The following is a 15,090-nucleotide window of genomic DNA, read 5'->3' on the forward strand; positions in this document are numbered from 1 at the left end:
TCAGTGGAAGCTGTCGGGTTCAAAGAAAACTACCGCCACCTTCTGACCGAGGACTGCGGAACAGACCGCTAAATACTGTCTGTTTGTTTTCTTCTTTTAAAAGAAAAAAAAGCACATTTCGTTTTACAACAAATTTTGTATTTCTTGTATTTCTTTGTATTTCTTTTTCTCCATAGCCTGGATTTTTTTTAAAGAGATAGCTGGATAGATAGATAGATAGATAGATAGATAGATAGATAGATAGATAGATAGATAGATAGATAGATAGATAGATAGATAGATGAAAAAGAAAAGAAAGCAAACAAAACAAACCTATGAGAAATAAGAAGAAGTAAATATCTATATATGTGTATACATACACATATGTGGAGTACACAACAATAAAGCACAAAATAAATAATTTAAATAAATTAGGTAAGAATATTGAAAATGGTCTGAGAGTTTGTCAGTCCGGGATGGTAGTGAAGGTTAGTTTATCAGCATATGCAAAAAATGGTCTCCATGTCTTCTTAAAACTGGCAGATGATCCTCTCAGTGTACACCTAATGTTTTCCACATTAACAAAGTAGAAAATATCTCTAATCCAAGAGTGATGGATAGGTGGAGCAGGGGAGATAATAGAATATAACCTTACCTATAATATACTATTTGTTGAGTATACACTGTTCAATGATGTTAATATGCTATAGTATAGTACACTGTTCATTAGTGCAAGTCAGGTGGATGTTGCTAAGGTAGTAGCCTAAGGTGCATGATTGTCCATGAATGTTACTTGATACTTGAATTTACATAACGTATATACTGTACATATGTAACAGTATGTACATATTGTACTTGAAAGATAATCACCAGATGAATCTGAGATATAACAGATGTGATGGATAATACGTAAATGAAAATCCATGTGAGCAGTCTGTCTTCACTGTCAGAGGAGAGTCATTGTACAGACTGATGGCAGTTGGCAGGAATGACTTCCTGTAGCATTCTTTGTCACAGCCACATTTATATATCTTATAAAAGAGCCCTATACAATGACTTAACAACAGTCATTTTTCTTTGGAAGTGTATTGAGCAGGTAAACTTGGTAAACTCCAAATGAAGGCTGGATTACAAACCAGGCAACTACATACAGTACTATGCAAAAATAATAGGCGCTTTAGATGTTTAGGTTCTTATCCATCATGCAATACCATCAGAGAGGCGTCTGATCTGTCCCACATTTACGACAATGGCCCCAAACATACAACCAGAGTCCTGAAGAACTATCTTCACCTACAAGAAGAACAAGGAGTCCTGCAACAGATGGTATGGCCCCGACAGAGCCCTGATCTCAACATCATCCACAAAGTCTGGGATTACATAAAGAGACAGAGAAAACTGAGACCCATAAATCCACAGAAGAAATGTGGCAAGTTAAGTCGCTTGGAACAACCTATCTGGCAAGTACCATGAAAAACTGTGTGCAAAAACAAAACAGTGTACCTAGGAGAACTGGTGCTGTTTTAAAGGCAAAGCTTGATCACAAACAATGTTGATTTCATTTAGGTTTCTTCTGTTTACTGAACGTTTTCTGAAGTTAACTGATAAATAAAAAACTATTCATGGTATCATATTTGAAAGCATCCTCACTTTTAGTGCCTAAAAGTACCGTATGTTAATATGACGCTGCCCCAAATCAAGTTTATCTTATAATATAATTTTTATCTCATGATGACCTTAAACATAGCTTAAGTGTCCCTTAATTATAGACTAGAATAGAAATAATTGAAAGCGTGGACACGTGGTCCAAGTTGTTTACCACGTGCTCTGCGCGTCACCTCTAGGCAACTGATGTTGGCACCGCCGTTGGTGACTGTTGTTGTTGTTGTTTTAGGTTAGGTAACGTTGTTATTTACAGGAGCTGTGGTGCTTCATATTCCCCAGTCAGGTCTGTCGGAGTGTCAGAGTGGCATTTAGATCATATTTAACTCGGGGGGGGAAACAGCGGGTCTCACAGTGCAACACTGTTTCTGGTTCTCCAAACACAGCTAGCCAGCTAGCGGCGCAGCAGTGATGGAGTGGCTGGGCAACGGAGCCCCCATTTACCCTGTCGAAGAGCCTGGCAGTGACCCAGCTTCACCGGGCAGGGGCTGCAGTGGCGTTCACCCTCACCAGCAGGTAAGTTAGCTCATGCTAGCCGACTGCTTGTTGGCGTCGACCTCACTTTCTGTCATAGAGGTAACTTAGCGTTCATGCTAACAGTTAAGCTAAGCCTGTTTGGGTGTCATTAAAGTGCCAAGTTTGATGTCTTGAACAGCAAGTAGCGTGTGTTTTTCAGTAGTCTTGCATTTCTTATTTCGTTGTTCAGTTTCTAACCTTTAATAAAGTGTAGTTTTCTCGTCAGTTGGGGAGATGAGAGGGGGCAGCTGACCTCCCCTTCATGGTATAAAACACTCACTGCTAACCTGGTGCAAACCCACAGTCGCGCAGTTACTTTAGCCTCCTACTTTAGCATATAAGGTAAACAGACCTCTTGCGCTGTCATCGTCCTGTGAGGACATTGCTGAAATCAGCTTCGGAAAGAGCTCATCCGTATGCGGGACGGTGAGATCAGAGGCCACAACAGGACACAGCAGCTCTCTCTTCTGTCAATTCCCCTGGTCCTCGATATTATCAGACACTGACAGCTGTGTGTGTGAAGGCTGGATGATGACCAGAAGAGGCATTTAGGCTGTTTGGTTAACCATGGATAGATGGAAACAAGCATTTATTTATTTTTAACCCTCTCACTCCACCCTGTTACAAATACAGCATGTCATGAAAGCTTAAAAGCTAATGGCCTAAATTTACTTGATGACTCAGAGTGATTGGGGAGTATGTAGATGTCAGCTGTTCAGTCCCAGGAGAGAGAATCATACTGTAGGCGGAAAAAATGATGTAGAATAGTTGGGACTAAAATAAGGATTAAGATTAGGTTTTAAAGTTAAGCCCCCTGGTGATGAGAGATATCCAGAATAAATATAATCCCTCTCTCTCCTCAGGGGGATGTTGTTGATGTGACCTCCTCTTATGGGGGTTTTTGCATCGTCAAACTTACTGGAGACAGATGGTGAAATTAAAATGCACAGGATTATTGTGTACACATTTGCAAATCAGTGCTCTAATATTTACATCTTAAGCTATCTTTTTATGTGTACACTGTCCTCTATGTGTACAAAGTATGGACTCTTTATTTGACCTGAGTCACTGACTGACTGTTCCTTTGCTCTCTTGTCCCTTTTTCTTTTCATACTGTGTCACATCAGACACCATCATCTCACCTTTGTGATAGTGCCATGGCATCACTATGCCAGAGCCAGCAGCGTCGTGTTAAGGCCTCTATCGTGTCCAGCTGGACACTGGCAGAGGCCCAGGACCAGCTATGTTCTCTAGGCGTCCACAGCTCTGAGTCCCTGGAGCAGGAACGCGCTCGGACTCTGGCCTGCCCCACAGAACTCACACACACTGTGGAGGAGTGGCGCCGCAAGGAGAGCATGCTGGGGGGTCAGGAACCCAGCCGCAGTCCTGTGCTCGGAGCTGTCAGAAGCTGGGATGTTTTTGATAAGGTAAGTATGGGAAAATAAAAATAAACTAATCACAAATGCAAATACAACTCCTGTCATTATTAGATGTTTTTAAGAGACACAGTTACGTTGTGTTGTTGTCTGTTTATTAACATTTTCTTATACTTATTTTATTGTATACTGCCCATGTAGTGAAACCATCAGCACTCAGTTAGTGTCTTCTCTCTCTTCCAGAGTATTATCAATGTCCAAAGTCAACCTGTAGAAATGGATCAGGACAAGTGCAAGACGTTTCTCCAAAAGTATGAGCAAGAGATCAGGCATTTTGGTAAGTGACATGTCAAATCAGAATATGGCAAATAGGAATTGTGGAAAGGCTGGGTCTAGTTTGTTTTCATTTAAATGAAATATAATCTTTTAGCTGTGCAACTTGTGGCTTGAAGATTGTTGCAGGTTTAGGCAGGATTTCTCCTCCAGCTTCGCTGACAGAGGTCATAGTATTAAGTTTTCATGTGCATACTTGAATGATTTAAGTTTTACTCGTTTCACATGAACACTTTCATATTTAACTGTGGTGGAAGAAGGCAAGTCACCATTGTTTTTCAGAAAACTCCTGGTTCTTGTCAATTACACTATAGTTTGAATCAGCTGATTTTTATCCAAATTATGAGTACTTCCTATGTAAATTTTTATTGAGGCACCATTTAAATTATTGCCAAAAACACTAGCCAGCATGAAACCTTGCACTGCATTTAAGAGTCTATATCACAGTCCTTACTTTCAACTTTTATTATACTAGTTATAATACTTTTATTATAACTTTTAGATCATTTCTATTATCTTTAAACATAGAGGATGATTCTGCTCATTGACCTCAATTCATCTGACCTGAGTCTTATGACTGCCTGCAAATAAAATTCCTTTGGGATAATAATAAAGTTGAAAGTTGGAACAGGAAATGCAGGATACACAATTTACCCTGCATGTATCATCCAAACATCAAATGAGGGAATATCTTTTTGAAGAATGGTGTTTCTCAGCCTTTGCATTGATTCTACAAGTCTCTGAACTCTTCTGGAGGGATGAACACTATTCTTCCAAAAGATATTCCCTCATTTGGTGTTTTGATGATGGTGGTTGAGAGTGCTGTCTAACACATCGGTCCAAAATCTCCCATAGGTGTTCAATTGGGTTGAGATCTGGTGACTGTGAAGGTCATAGCATATGATTCACATCATTTTCATACTCATCAAACCATTCAGTGACCCTTCGTGTCCTGTGAATTGGGGCATTATCATCCTGGAAGAGACCACTCCCATCAGGATAAAAATGTTTCATCATAGGAGAAAGGTGATCACTCAGAACAAATTTGTATTGATCTACAGTGACCCTTCCCTCTAAGGGGACAAGTGGACCCAAACCATGCCAGCAAAATGCCCCCCACAGCATAACAGAGTCACCAGATCCCCTCACTGTGATGAGGAGTGTTGATAGGGTGAAGCATTCATGCCTGTACCAGTTTTTCCTTTAATTTGTCACCCGTCTGTATAATTAATCAACATAGTAACATTCTCACAAAACAGCAGCAAATGTTGCAAGAGACAACATGTTGCACACTCGGCCTTGTATGAACAGGCTACTACTTTATCTCTGCAAACAAAAAAAGCATTTTTGATACAATTATTATCCTTTTGTCTTCTGTGTATTAACCATATAATCTATAAGAAAAAAAATACTTCAAAGCACTTTTAAAAGTCACTGCAGTGCTCATTTTCATACAGTTCCTCAGAATATTATCACTATGGAGTTTGTTTTTTTTGACAGCTCAAATGAAAAAACACTCATGTGGTTCTAAGTCTTCAGAAGACCTAATCTGATATACTTTGTTTCTATTCATCAGGTATGTTGCGGAGATGGGATGACAGTCAGCGATTCCTTGCAAACATGCCTCAGCTCATAAGTGAGGAAACAGCCAACTTCTTAATTCTGTGGTGCATCAGACTACAGCAAGAAAGGGTAATGTACTGAGTCCATTCATCTCAGCTCGTCAAACTAGAAAAGCCATGTAAACAACGAACCGCGTGCCTGAGCATGTGCACTGACATCTGCAGACAATGAAAATGCACTTTTGGAGTAGTTGCATAAACTGCACTGGCCACTTTGATTAAAATAGCCCTTTTTCACAAAATAAATTTCAACTTGTCATGGTAGGAAAAGCACAGGTGTTACTAATAACATTAACGATGGCTCTCTTGTATTCACGTGTCCCAGTAAGCCATGACAGTGAGCCAGTATACACAGTAGCAGAAATCTGAAACTGAAACAGCTAAATGGAATTCACCCATCATTCATTTTATGCCAGTACAACATCCATCCATTTTCACTCCTGTGCTTTTCCTACTGAGTCAACAGAGTTCAACAAAGTAAGGCTGCATGCTAACTCACACACACACACACACACACACACACAGATAATGACTTCAATATAAACACCCTTCAAAGGAACCAGCATATATTAGGTATTTAAGAGTCAAATAGGTTCAACAGTTCTTTCTGTTGAGAAAGGCCTCATCCGCTTTGTCAGTCCCATTTGTGGGTCCTAATTTTCACATGTTCACAAGAAATTTTAAACTAATGTAGACTCACACAATATGATTATTAGCAAATTAGCAAAAAAGGTAGCATTTTTGAGATACACTTTTATTCAAAACAAAGAAAGATCTATGCTCAGGTTTATCCAAATAGAAGTAAACAGGTCGATGCACAAGTGCCTGGATATGTTTTAAAATGTGGGAGCAAACTTGGATAGATACATAATTAGCGGGGGGTATAGATATTACATTATGATATAGATTTGTGTTTATTTCTCATTTTCCTCCTGATGCTCTGAATAATTCACTGCTGCTCTGTCTTGTCTGTCCTTGCGCTGTCAGTGTCCTCTTTTTGCACCACAAAGTTATCAGTCACAAAATTGTTTTTCACTGCACAAGAAAATGGACGTATTGCGTGAGTCTCATGGTCAGTGCATGAGAGTTGGCAGCCCTGTACTGTATATAGCCCTGAAATGTATTTTTCATGAGATGTCTCCAAAGTCTTGCTCACTGATACTCCAGGAAGAGTTTGACTCCTAACACACCATATACGGTATATTATTGCATAGATGTTGAGTATTCAATTGTTCAGTAACTGTTACATTTTTTTTAAAGTGCTTTATGATGCGTGGGCAGCTAAAGAGGTTAAAGGTGTGTACTGTTAAGACACTCCTAAATCAGTTTTTTTGTTTTTTGTTCTGCAGAAAGAAGCACTAATGGAGCAGGTGGCGCACCAAGCCGTTGTCATGCAGTTCATCCTGGAGATGGCCTCAAATTCTCAGCAGGATCCAAGAGGCTGCTTCAGACAGTTCTTCCACAAAGCCAAAGTAAGGCACCTACATCTGATAGATACTGTATGTACAGTACTGTACCATCTGTGGCTTTCAACTGCTGTGTGTAGCCACATGATTTAACATAGTTTACAGCTCTATTCTTCAGTACATGTTAATACAGGCTGTGTGAATTTGATTTCTGCTGACAAAAGTGCAGACAGGTGCTGTGTGCTGTAAGCCATGCTGTGCTTTGTTTTCCTAACATTGTTGCCTTTGTCGCTGTGTAGGAAGGACAAGACGTCTACTTAGAAGTCTTCCATGCAGAGCTCGAGGCCTTCAAATACAGACTGAAAGAATACGCTGTCAAGTGTAAAGGTGATACACCCAACAACACTGAACAGCAGAGTACAGGCACACACTGCAGACTCGACCCCAAAGAAGCCCAGGACTCTTTACATCCAGTAAGTGTTTCTACTTGAGTTTCCTCCCAAGTAAATCATTTTTGTAGAGAAACCATGTAAAGATTGTCAATCTCTGAGGTAATATGATACATTTCTGAGATATTGTTAGGTTTATTATTTAAGATTACTTTTAGTTATTTTGTCGTATGCAATAACAGACTGGTTGAAAATTGACCCAGATTATTGCAGATACCCTAGATGGCACCATTGAGTTATTATATAGATGTTAGTCCTCTGATACATGAAACTGGTAATGTTTTCTTTTAGCTGGCTGCTGGATTTTTAAGTGTCAGCTTATGTTTTGCTCTATTTCTTAGTATTATAATGTCACACAATATAACCATTTTCACATTTGCTTGCTCGTGTTCAGTTTTCATCTTAGCAGGATAATTACTTTGACATATTTTTGTCCTTTTCTGCGTTATTTGTATATGTCTTGTTAGCTGCACAAATTGCATGGTGGCACAATTACCTGGCTTGAAAACACACGTGTCTCTCCATCGTTTCTCACAAATGGTGATAATATTACAAAGCAAGAGGGAAGGATTCAGAAAAAAAATACACAAAAAAAACACTGCACAAGATACCACTTGTGTACACAGCCACTGCCAGAGTGTAACTTCACCCACATACTGAACACTGTATGTGTACAGAACACTCTACACCAAAACCACCTGACACAGGAACATTTTCTCCCCCCTCGCCGCCACACTTATGAACAGTTAACTCACCATGGCACTGTGCAATTACCCTGACCGCTGTAATACCCACTGTACCTACAAATTGTATATATTTATTTTAGTCTAAAATTCAAAATGTGCAATGCATTTTACTCACTACTGTATATCTAAATAGGCTGTATATACTGTACATAACTACCTACTATACAGTATGTATATAAACAGAACAGAAGGAGAGATTGTGACCATATTTCACATTTGGTCTGATACTGAATTGGTGACACTAATCTTGGGTGCCCACCTTGAAACTGTGGTGATTGTTTAGATCTTCTGTGCTGCCGGGTTGAAGATGTGTGTGAAGCATCCACGTTTCAGAATTTGTAGCTTTTTTGCAGCAACATCCATCTGAAGCATTGTCTCCTGTCATGGCTACAACTTTGTCTTTTATCAGAATCAGCTTTATTGGCCAAACATGTGAACACATACAATGAAAATACACTTAATACCTTTTATTATATGATATATAATATATAAATATTATGTGAGTGTGGACACGGATGTAAACTGCAACTTGACTGGTTGGCAGAGGCATTCAATCGCAAGGTGATATTTCTAGTTTTACCATTTAATATTTATCTCATCATTCCTTGCATTCCTTACTTCGTTGCATTATTTGTAACCTGTTTAAAGTTCACAGAAACAGGTTCACCTGTATATAGCCATTCCTTGTGTATATTTTTGAAGATTGTTATGTTGTTATTCTGTGTAGGTTCACTGAGAGCCACTAAACTGGGGTCAAATGCCTCATATGTGTAAACATACTTGGCCAATAAAGAGGATTCTGATTCTGATACAAGGATCTCGAGTACATGTCAGTGATGTTATCAGACCAGACCTGCATAGAATATTTGCAGACAGCCTTTTGTCTTGTCTTGTCTTGTGTTTTTCTATCATTTGTAACCCCGAACTCCTCCCACATGGTAGAAATTTGGCAGAATATTCTCACTTTTAGTTTTATCTGACTTAGTCACATGTTTGCTGGAAGTGTAATATCTCAAGCTTAAACCTGATAAGTCAGAAGTGCAAAACAGAAAAGAACATAATTCTTATTTCTCAGGTATCACATATTCCATTGTAGCAGCAATCTCAACAGTTTTACAGCCCCACTGTGAATATTGTGACTTTTTTCCGTACCACAAAATCGATCTTGATTCTCTCTCAAAGAGCAGGTAGAGGTTCAGTTTTAAGCGTTCTTCTTCTTCTTCTTCAGTAGTTTAAGTTGAGGATTCAGGCTTTGGTTGGCTTGTCGTAACTTGAGTTGAGTGTCGAATAAAGTTTAGACTGACTATGCTACATACAAAATAAAATGCTTTACGTGGAAATACAAGACTTAATGTTACTAATAAAACAAAACAAATTAACTTGTTGTAATAAAAGATTAACCATGGATATATTTGGTTGAATTTGGTCTGAATTTTCTCGAGTTCTCGGAGGCCAGCTCAAAGAAGAATCTCTTTGAGGCTTTCTTTCCAGTTAGGATAGTTTGGGTGTGTTCTAAAGGTTTTTCATGCCGCATTATTGATGAATATTCAATTTCTTCGTTCTTGGAGCTTTAGGTGCGGCTGGTCATTTGCAGCCTGAAGAAAAAGAATTTTTGGGAAGTCTAATTTTGAGTTTTTACATGCATAAATCACACTTCAAATCACTGTGGCCTTGTATTTCACATTAAAGCTGTAAACACATTCTTTTTAATTAATGTTCAAGCATTTCATGATATTTTCTGATTAATAACAGTCCTGCAATCATATTTGTAAAACCGTTCAAGAAAACAGTTAAGTTTACACATGTTTCATGATACGTCAGTTCTTCTAATAACATAACAAGCATTAACATTCATATTAACACGTCACGATGTCTAAGCATACAACCTTCATTGATTCAACTTTCTCAAACTATTTACACATCTCAAACCATCTACTGAAATAAAGTTTAATATTATAGTGAAAGGAAATAAAGTTAGGCAACACTTATGTGATTAGATTACTTCCAGAAACATATTTAAATATAAGTTCAAACATTATATCTTTACATTCCTATTACTTCAGAAACTTCTTTCAATTCTTTCAATACAACTACTTATCTACTTTAGCTACTAAAATATGACTGTCTATGAGGTTAATAGATCACAGGTTAAACGCTCGGGTGATTTTAAAATACAAATCAATGGTTACCGAACATTCATTAACTCTTAACATAAGGGAATTTGACTCTTGTCAATAGAGGGCAGTATTATTACATGTAGTACAAAGGTAATAAATTCAAAATCCTATATCTCTTTAGTAGATAGTCACACAACTATGAAAGTTATACCATTCTTCTTGTATTTACATGACAAATAACATGATATATCTTGCATAATAATTAGACATTTAGTTTACATGAATTTCAGGTTTGACTCAGATTTGCAGGGAGGCTTTACAAATTGTTGGTCAGAAATGGTTTCTAGGAGGTGTTTCTTAGTCTGTTGAGCATCACTAATCAACCCCCACTTAAAGGGTTACAAAGGTCAGTTCTGCAGGTCGAGGGTCTGCTCTTACCAACTTTGGAATCCAGGCGAGTCTGTCTCTTATTTTTCTTAGGAATCAAAGATTAGTTAACACAATTACCGAACAAGCGGTTGTCCTCCTACAAAATAATAGACAGTATCATCACCCCTGTCATGCCTTTCTTTGTCATTTTCCCCATAATCATCATGTCAGGTATCACAGACAATTCCCCCTCAGAGATTATTGTTTTGCGTCATTATGTTTCCAGGTTACATGAGTGGAGTCAGTGAAGTCATATTATGTGACCAGCAACACTCAACATTTAGATGAAGTAAAGGTGTGAAGGTTGCCAAAATGCCACAGACTAAACTGTAAAATCATGAATCTATTTAGTGATCTTGGTTGAAAGCCTTTTGTAAAAGAGAGTGAATGAATCCTCCTCCCCTCTATTGGCCTCTCAGCTCGAGTTGCTGCCAAACAGCTACTCAGAGAAAAGAGAAAACCTCCCCCTCTTCTCTCAAAGAGGAAAGATGACCCAGGAATGCGACTGAGCCCATCGAAACCGACGCTTGGTTCTCCTGGTCTTGCTTTTGGAGTTGTGCTGTTTTCATCCTGTAGCATCTTTCTTCACTTCAATTTGAACTCAAGAGTCCGTCTCTGAGGAGTGATTGCAAGAGCATACACAAATGAGAAATAGTTGTTCTGAAGAAAAGCCTTCCAGATTTGTGTCAGTTCATGGCAAAATCTTCAGAAAGGAAAATGTGTGAATCTACGATCAAAATTCTAGTTGCAGATATGAGTGCATGAAATGTTAAAGAGGCAGAGTGAAGTTACATAACCCTTATAATCCTCTAACAAAGCAACAGTAGGTTAAGCCTCAGAGTCTCTCTCTCTCTCCCCTTAAAACCTATTTTTGATTTTCATTTGTTCGTTATAAAAACACAAACCTTTGATGGTTTTGGTTGTCAGTGAACCCTCCTGTCTTTGTCTCTCTCCAGCAGGTGGCAGAGTACCCAATGAAGCGCTGTTTGGAGGCGGGACTGTGGACAAACACAGGGAGGTGGACAAAGGAGGAAGCTACAGAAACAGAGGATATACGCATGATGGAGACCTCCTAGGGAATGTGGGGTCGGCCACTGCTTTTCTTCCATCTTCCGCCGTCTCCCCGTTTAGGAACAAGCTGAGTTTGAAGCCCTCTTTAGACACAGCAAACCAGGCTGAAAAAACGCTGGTGCAGAGCAGGAATAAAGGGAAGCATGATCAGTCTTGATTGATGTTCTCTAGTCAGTTTTCGGAGGAGAACCTGCAGGAAATAATGTTTTACAGTCAGTGTTGCTGTTATTATGTCACTGTGGTCAGCCTCCTGCAGTGTCTTTTACCAGCTAAATGCATGAGTTGTGTCATAACCCTGGTCTTGCAGACGGAGTCCTTATATCCTTCAATCTAGTTCCTTTTTTTCACCCGAAAAAGAGAAACCTCCGGACTTGAAAGCAAAACAAACTGACAAATTGATAATTAAATCCAGACAACACCAAGAATACTAAACTGATAAAGTCTCCGGACAAAAGTTAGTTTGGTACTAAATCCAATCCCTGAAGTAGGACTCAGGTCAGTGGACATCTGAGGAGTATTGTCATAGGTGCTTAAAATGAATCATGTCAAGTATGAGAGAAGCATGACTGACTTTTGGTTAATGCTTAACATTTATATGTACAGTACATTTATATGTACAGTACGGCAAACTGATAGTTCACTACTCTGTGCTTGATGCTGTGTGTCTATTAAAAGTACAATTTAAAACTGCACAGGTGTAGAAAACAAACAAAAAACTGTCCAATAATGTGTCTACAGGTCCAAGTAAATATAAAAAAGGTGGTTGCTCAACAGGTGTGACCTGTTGAATAATTGGATTTCAATCATGAGGGGAAATAAAATTGCATATGATCAGGCCCTGCTAAGCATGTTAGGAGTTATGTCTTCAATGAGAAATATCTTGATCCTGGAAGTTTGATGCTTTTTTTCAAAGTTGGTTCACTACAAGAACCAGCTGGCTGTATGCTCATGTGCAAAGAGCTGTTTTAAATGTGTTTAATGGTGTAATGACTAAATCTGTAACATATACAGATAGTAAGGTTGCCCCAGTTGTGGTTTCCTTGATTTATGTTCTCTCCAGCCTTCATCCTGACAGGTTAGAATGAATTCAGAATCTTGGAGTAAAAAAGGCTGGATTCAAAGCTCTCGGTTCAGACTCTCACCTGTGAGAAACCTTGTTGCAAACAGATTAGCAGGAGAGGATAAATAATGCAGTAGCTTGTTGTCCAGAATGAACAGGTGTTTGAAGGAGGTAGATAAACATGGTGTCAACTTTTACAAGGCTTTTGTGACTTTGGCTTTTGTTACAAGGCTTGTTAACTGTTTGTTGCCAGTCCTTACTGCGCCAGAGAAGCCATAAAGAGCAGCCAGCTTTGTTGCTTGAAGTCGAGCATAAAGAGTTATAAAAATTAAATGGAACAGATACGCACTGCTTTTACAAATGCAGAGTGGTTGTCATTATCAGTGTGGCCTTATATCTTCTGCTTCTGACCATGTAGGATACAGACAGATGAAGGTCGTCACATCAGAAGTGGGGCAGTTGAGGCAATTGATTCGTTTAATGAAAGGCAGGATGAGGGTTTTCCAAAAAGTATTCCTTAGTGTTGTCTGGAACAGCTTAGAGAAACTTAAACCTTCTTTACATCTACCATTAACATGCATCTTTGGCATTCAGATTTTATCTAGATGGTGTTTAAACATGTATGTTTTATACATGTATAGATTCACCCAATACAGCAACATTTACAAGGAATCATATACAAAATCACTAGAGACACATTTGAATTTTTTCGGTCGGCACACAAACACAGAAGATGACAATATACAGCTGTATTCTGAAAAAATTATTGTTGTCGTGGACTTAGTCCTTTTCTTTGACAGATAATTCAGCCTCACAGAGTTAATCGTTGGTTCATATTTATTTAAACGCCTTGATATAAGACAAATACAAATAATGAATAGTGCATGCCTTTTTAGTAAGCGCCTGCAGGATTATGTTTATGAGAAAACACAATATAACTCAGCATTTAATGCATGTCAAAGCACTCAGCTTTCGATGCAAATACGCATTTTGAGAAGGGCAAGATAAGCCCGGTTTTATGAGGATATTAAGGCAATTTTAGTGTCGAGTGTAAATGTGAATAATCCACATCTAGCTGTTGTCTGGGTGCAAGATGCATGATAATGTAAGGTGGAAAGAGGGAACTGTGTTTTGTCAGTTTAGTTGATAATTATTCATCAGCTGAATGATGCTCCCTTGGAATATATTTCATCAGGCGTTCACATAATCAAAGCCTAAAATTTCAAGCAGTGAGTTGAATCACACCTTTAAATACAGGTGATGCAGTACACGTCATGCTAAATTTCTGCGGTGTACAAAAGGTTTACTAGGTCTGTGTGGGCGTTCTGTATTATTTTTTGGTTCAGTGATAGGCCAAAATACTTTTTTATTTACCAGTTAAGTCATCTTTACCCAGCATCTGAAGCTGAGTCACAACCCGCCAGTTTCTCAATACAATCTCTCTGTGTCGACTGTCGTCCGTTAAAGTTCTCATTTCTGTGATCTAGATAAAAAAAAAAAGTGCCGGTATGGAGGGGAGGCAAAAAAAAGGGCTGAGCTCTCCACAAAAAGACTTAAACTATATGTTTATATGCAGAAAGGAGCTCTCTGCATCTGAATGTGTCCTGCACTTTATATTTCTCCTTTTGAAACAGAAAGAAACTAGTTGGGTTTTTTTTAAAGAGGTTGAGGTGGAGTGTTTAAAAACTGTATTATTCTTCCTCATACCGTGTTGTTGATTTTTGTCACGTTTTTGTTGTTGTTCCTAGCCATCCAGAATGAAATCAGAAATTCTGAACATTTTTATTTCACTTGCAGGCTTTAGACGAGCTTGTGTTTTGAATTGTGTGACATTTTTTGTTTTATTGTTTCACTTTTGTATTTTTTGTTTTCTTCTGACTTTGTTTTTGTCAGAGTTCAAGGAAGTTTTTTGCCAGATTTTAGGCTTCCAGATTACTGTCCCCTGGATTATAATAATTTAACAAGACAACAAAAATTGGTATGAAAATCTGCTGAGCGACATGATCAGTACGATTTTCACTGCACACTGTGGAATTAAAGATACCAGATGATGCATTAAAGTACAGTACATGCATTTATGATTTAAAGCTGCTGTGTGATGCATTGTTGATTATCATCATCTCACCATTTAGTTATTATTTCACAGATTTACATTGCACTGGTCTGTTCACATATACGGCATTAGAAACACTGTAAACAAACGGCTAATGTCAGCAGTAAAGCTAAAAATAGTGTGTTGTAGACTTAAATGTTTATTTTTTCTCTTTTTTTTTCTCCACAGTGACTAAACTATGCAAAATGACTGTTTGGCCTTAACTGTTGTA

At 38.4% G+C, this 15,090-nt stretch overlaps 2 protein-coding genes across 4 annotated transcripts in view; one reads left to right on the top strand and one right to left on the bottom strand.

The window, feature by feature from the left end:
- Positions 1 to 2,632, bottom strand: part of exd3 (exonuclease 3'-5' domain containing 3) — a 46,521-nt gene extending 43,889 nt beyond the window's left edge. The window contains exon 1 of one of the 2 annotated variants that reach the window (XM_067573874.1): positions 2,510 to 2,632. The gene's annotated coding sequence lies outside the window, so the exon portion shown is untranslated. Of the gene's footprint in view, positions 1 to 2,355; positions 2,375 to 2,509 lie in introns of those variants that run through there. The other variant, XM_067573875.1, reaches the window with a different exon arrangement.
- cdc37l1 (cell division cycle 37-like 1) lies at positions 1,792 to 14,853 on the top strand. 2 transcript variants are annotated; one of them, XM_067573877.1, is made up of 8 exons: positions 1,792 to 1,927; positions 2,028 to 2,157; positions 3,285 to 3,584; positions 3,777 to 3,870; positions 5,443 to 5,558; positions 6,838 to 6,960; positions 7,194 to 7,367; positions 11,592 to 14,853. In XM_067573877.1, exons 2-8 carry the CDS (start codon positions 2,053 to 2,055, stop codon positions 11,709 to 11,711), a joined length of 1,032 nt encoding a protein of 343 aa, XP_067429978.1. In that variant the 5' UTR covers positions 1,792 to 1,927; positions 2,028 to 2,052; the 3' UTR covers positions 11,712 to 14,853. The 2 variants fall into 2 exon arrangements, with proteins under 2 accessions (XP_067429978.1, XP_067429979.1); XM_067573878.1 differs by having other exon boundaries at positions 1,795 to 2,157; positions 11,595 to 14,853.
- Positions 14,854 to 15,090: the final 237 nt, after the last annotated feature.

This window comes from Thunnus thynnus, chromosome 19 (genome assembly GCF_963924715.1).
Source record: "Thunnus thynnus chromosome 19, fThuThy2.1, whole genome shotgun sequence".
NCBI lineage: Eukaryota > Metazoa > Chordata > Actinopteri > Scombriformes > Scombridae > Thunnus > Thunnus thynnus.

Bases quoted from the DNA above. Each gene is read 5' to 3' on its own strand.
- cdc37l1 (XM_067573877.1), top strand. From the start codon at position 2,053: ATGGAGTGGCTGGGCAACGGAGCCCCCATTTACCCTGTCGAAGAGCCT. The intron at 2,158-3,284 runs GTAAGTTAGCTC...GTGTCACATCAG, and splicing joins GCGTTCACCCTCACCAGCAG to ACACCATCATCTCACCTTTG. The intron at 3,871-5,442 runs GTAAGTGACATG...TCTATTCATCAG, and splicing joins GCAAGAGATCAGGCATTTTG to GTATGTTGCGGAGATGGGAT.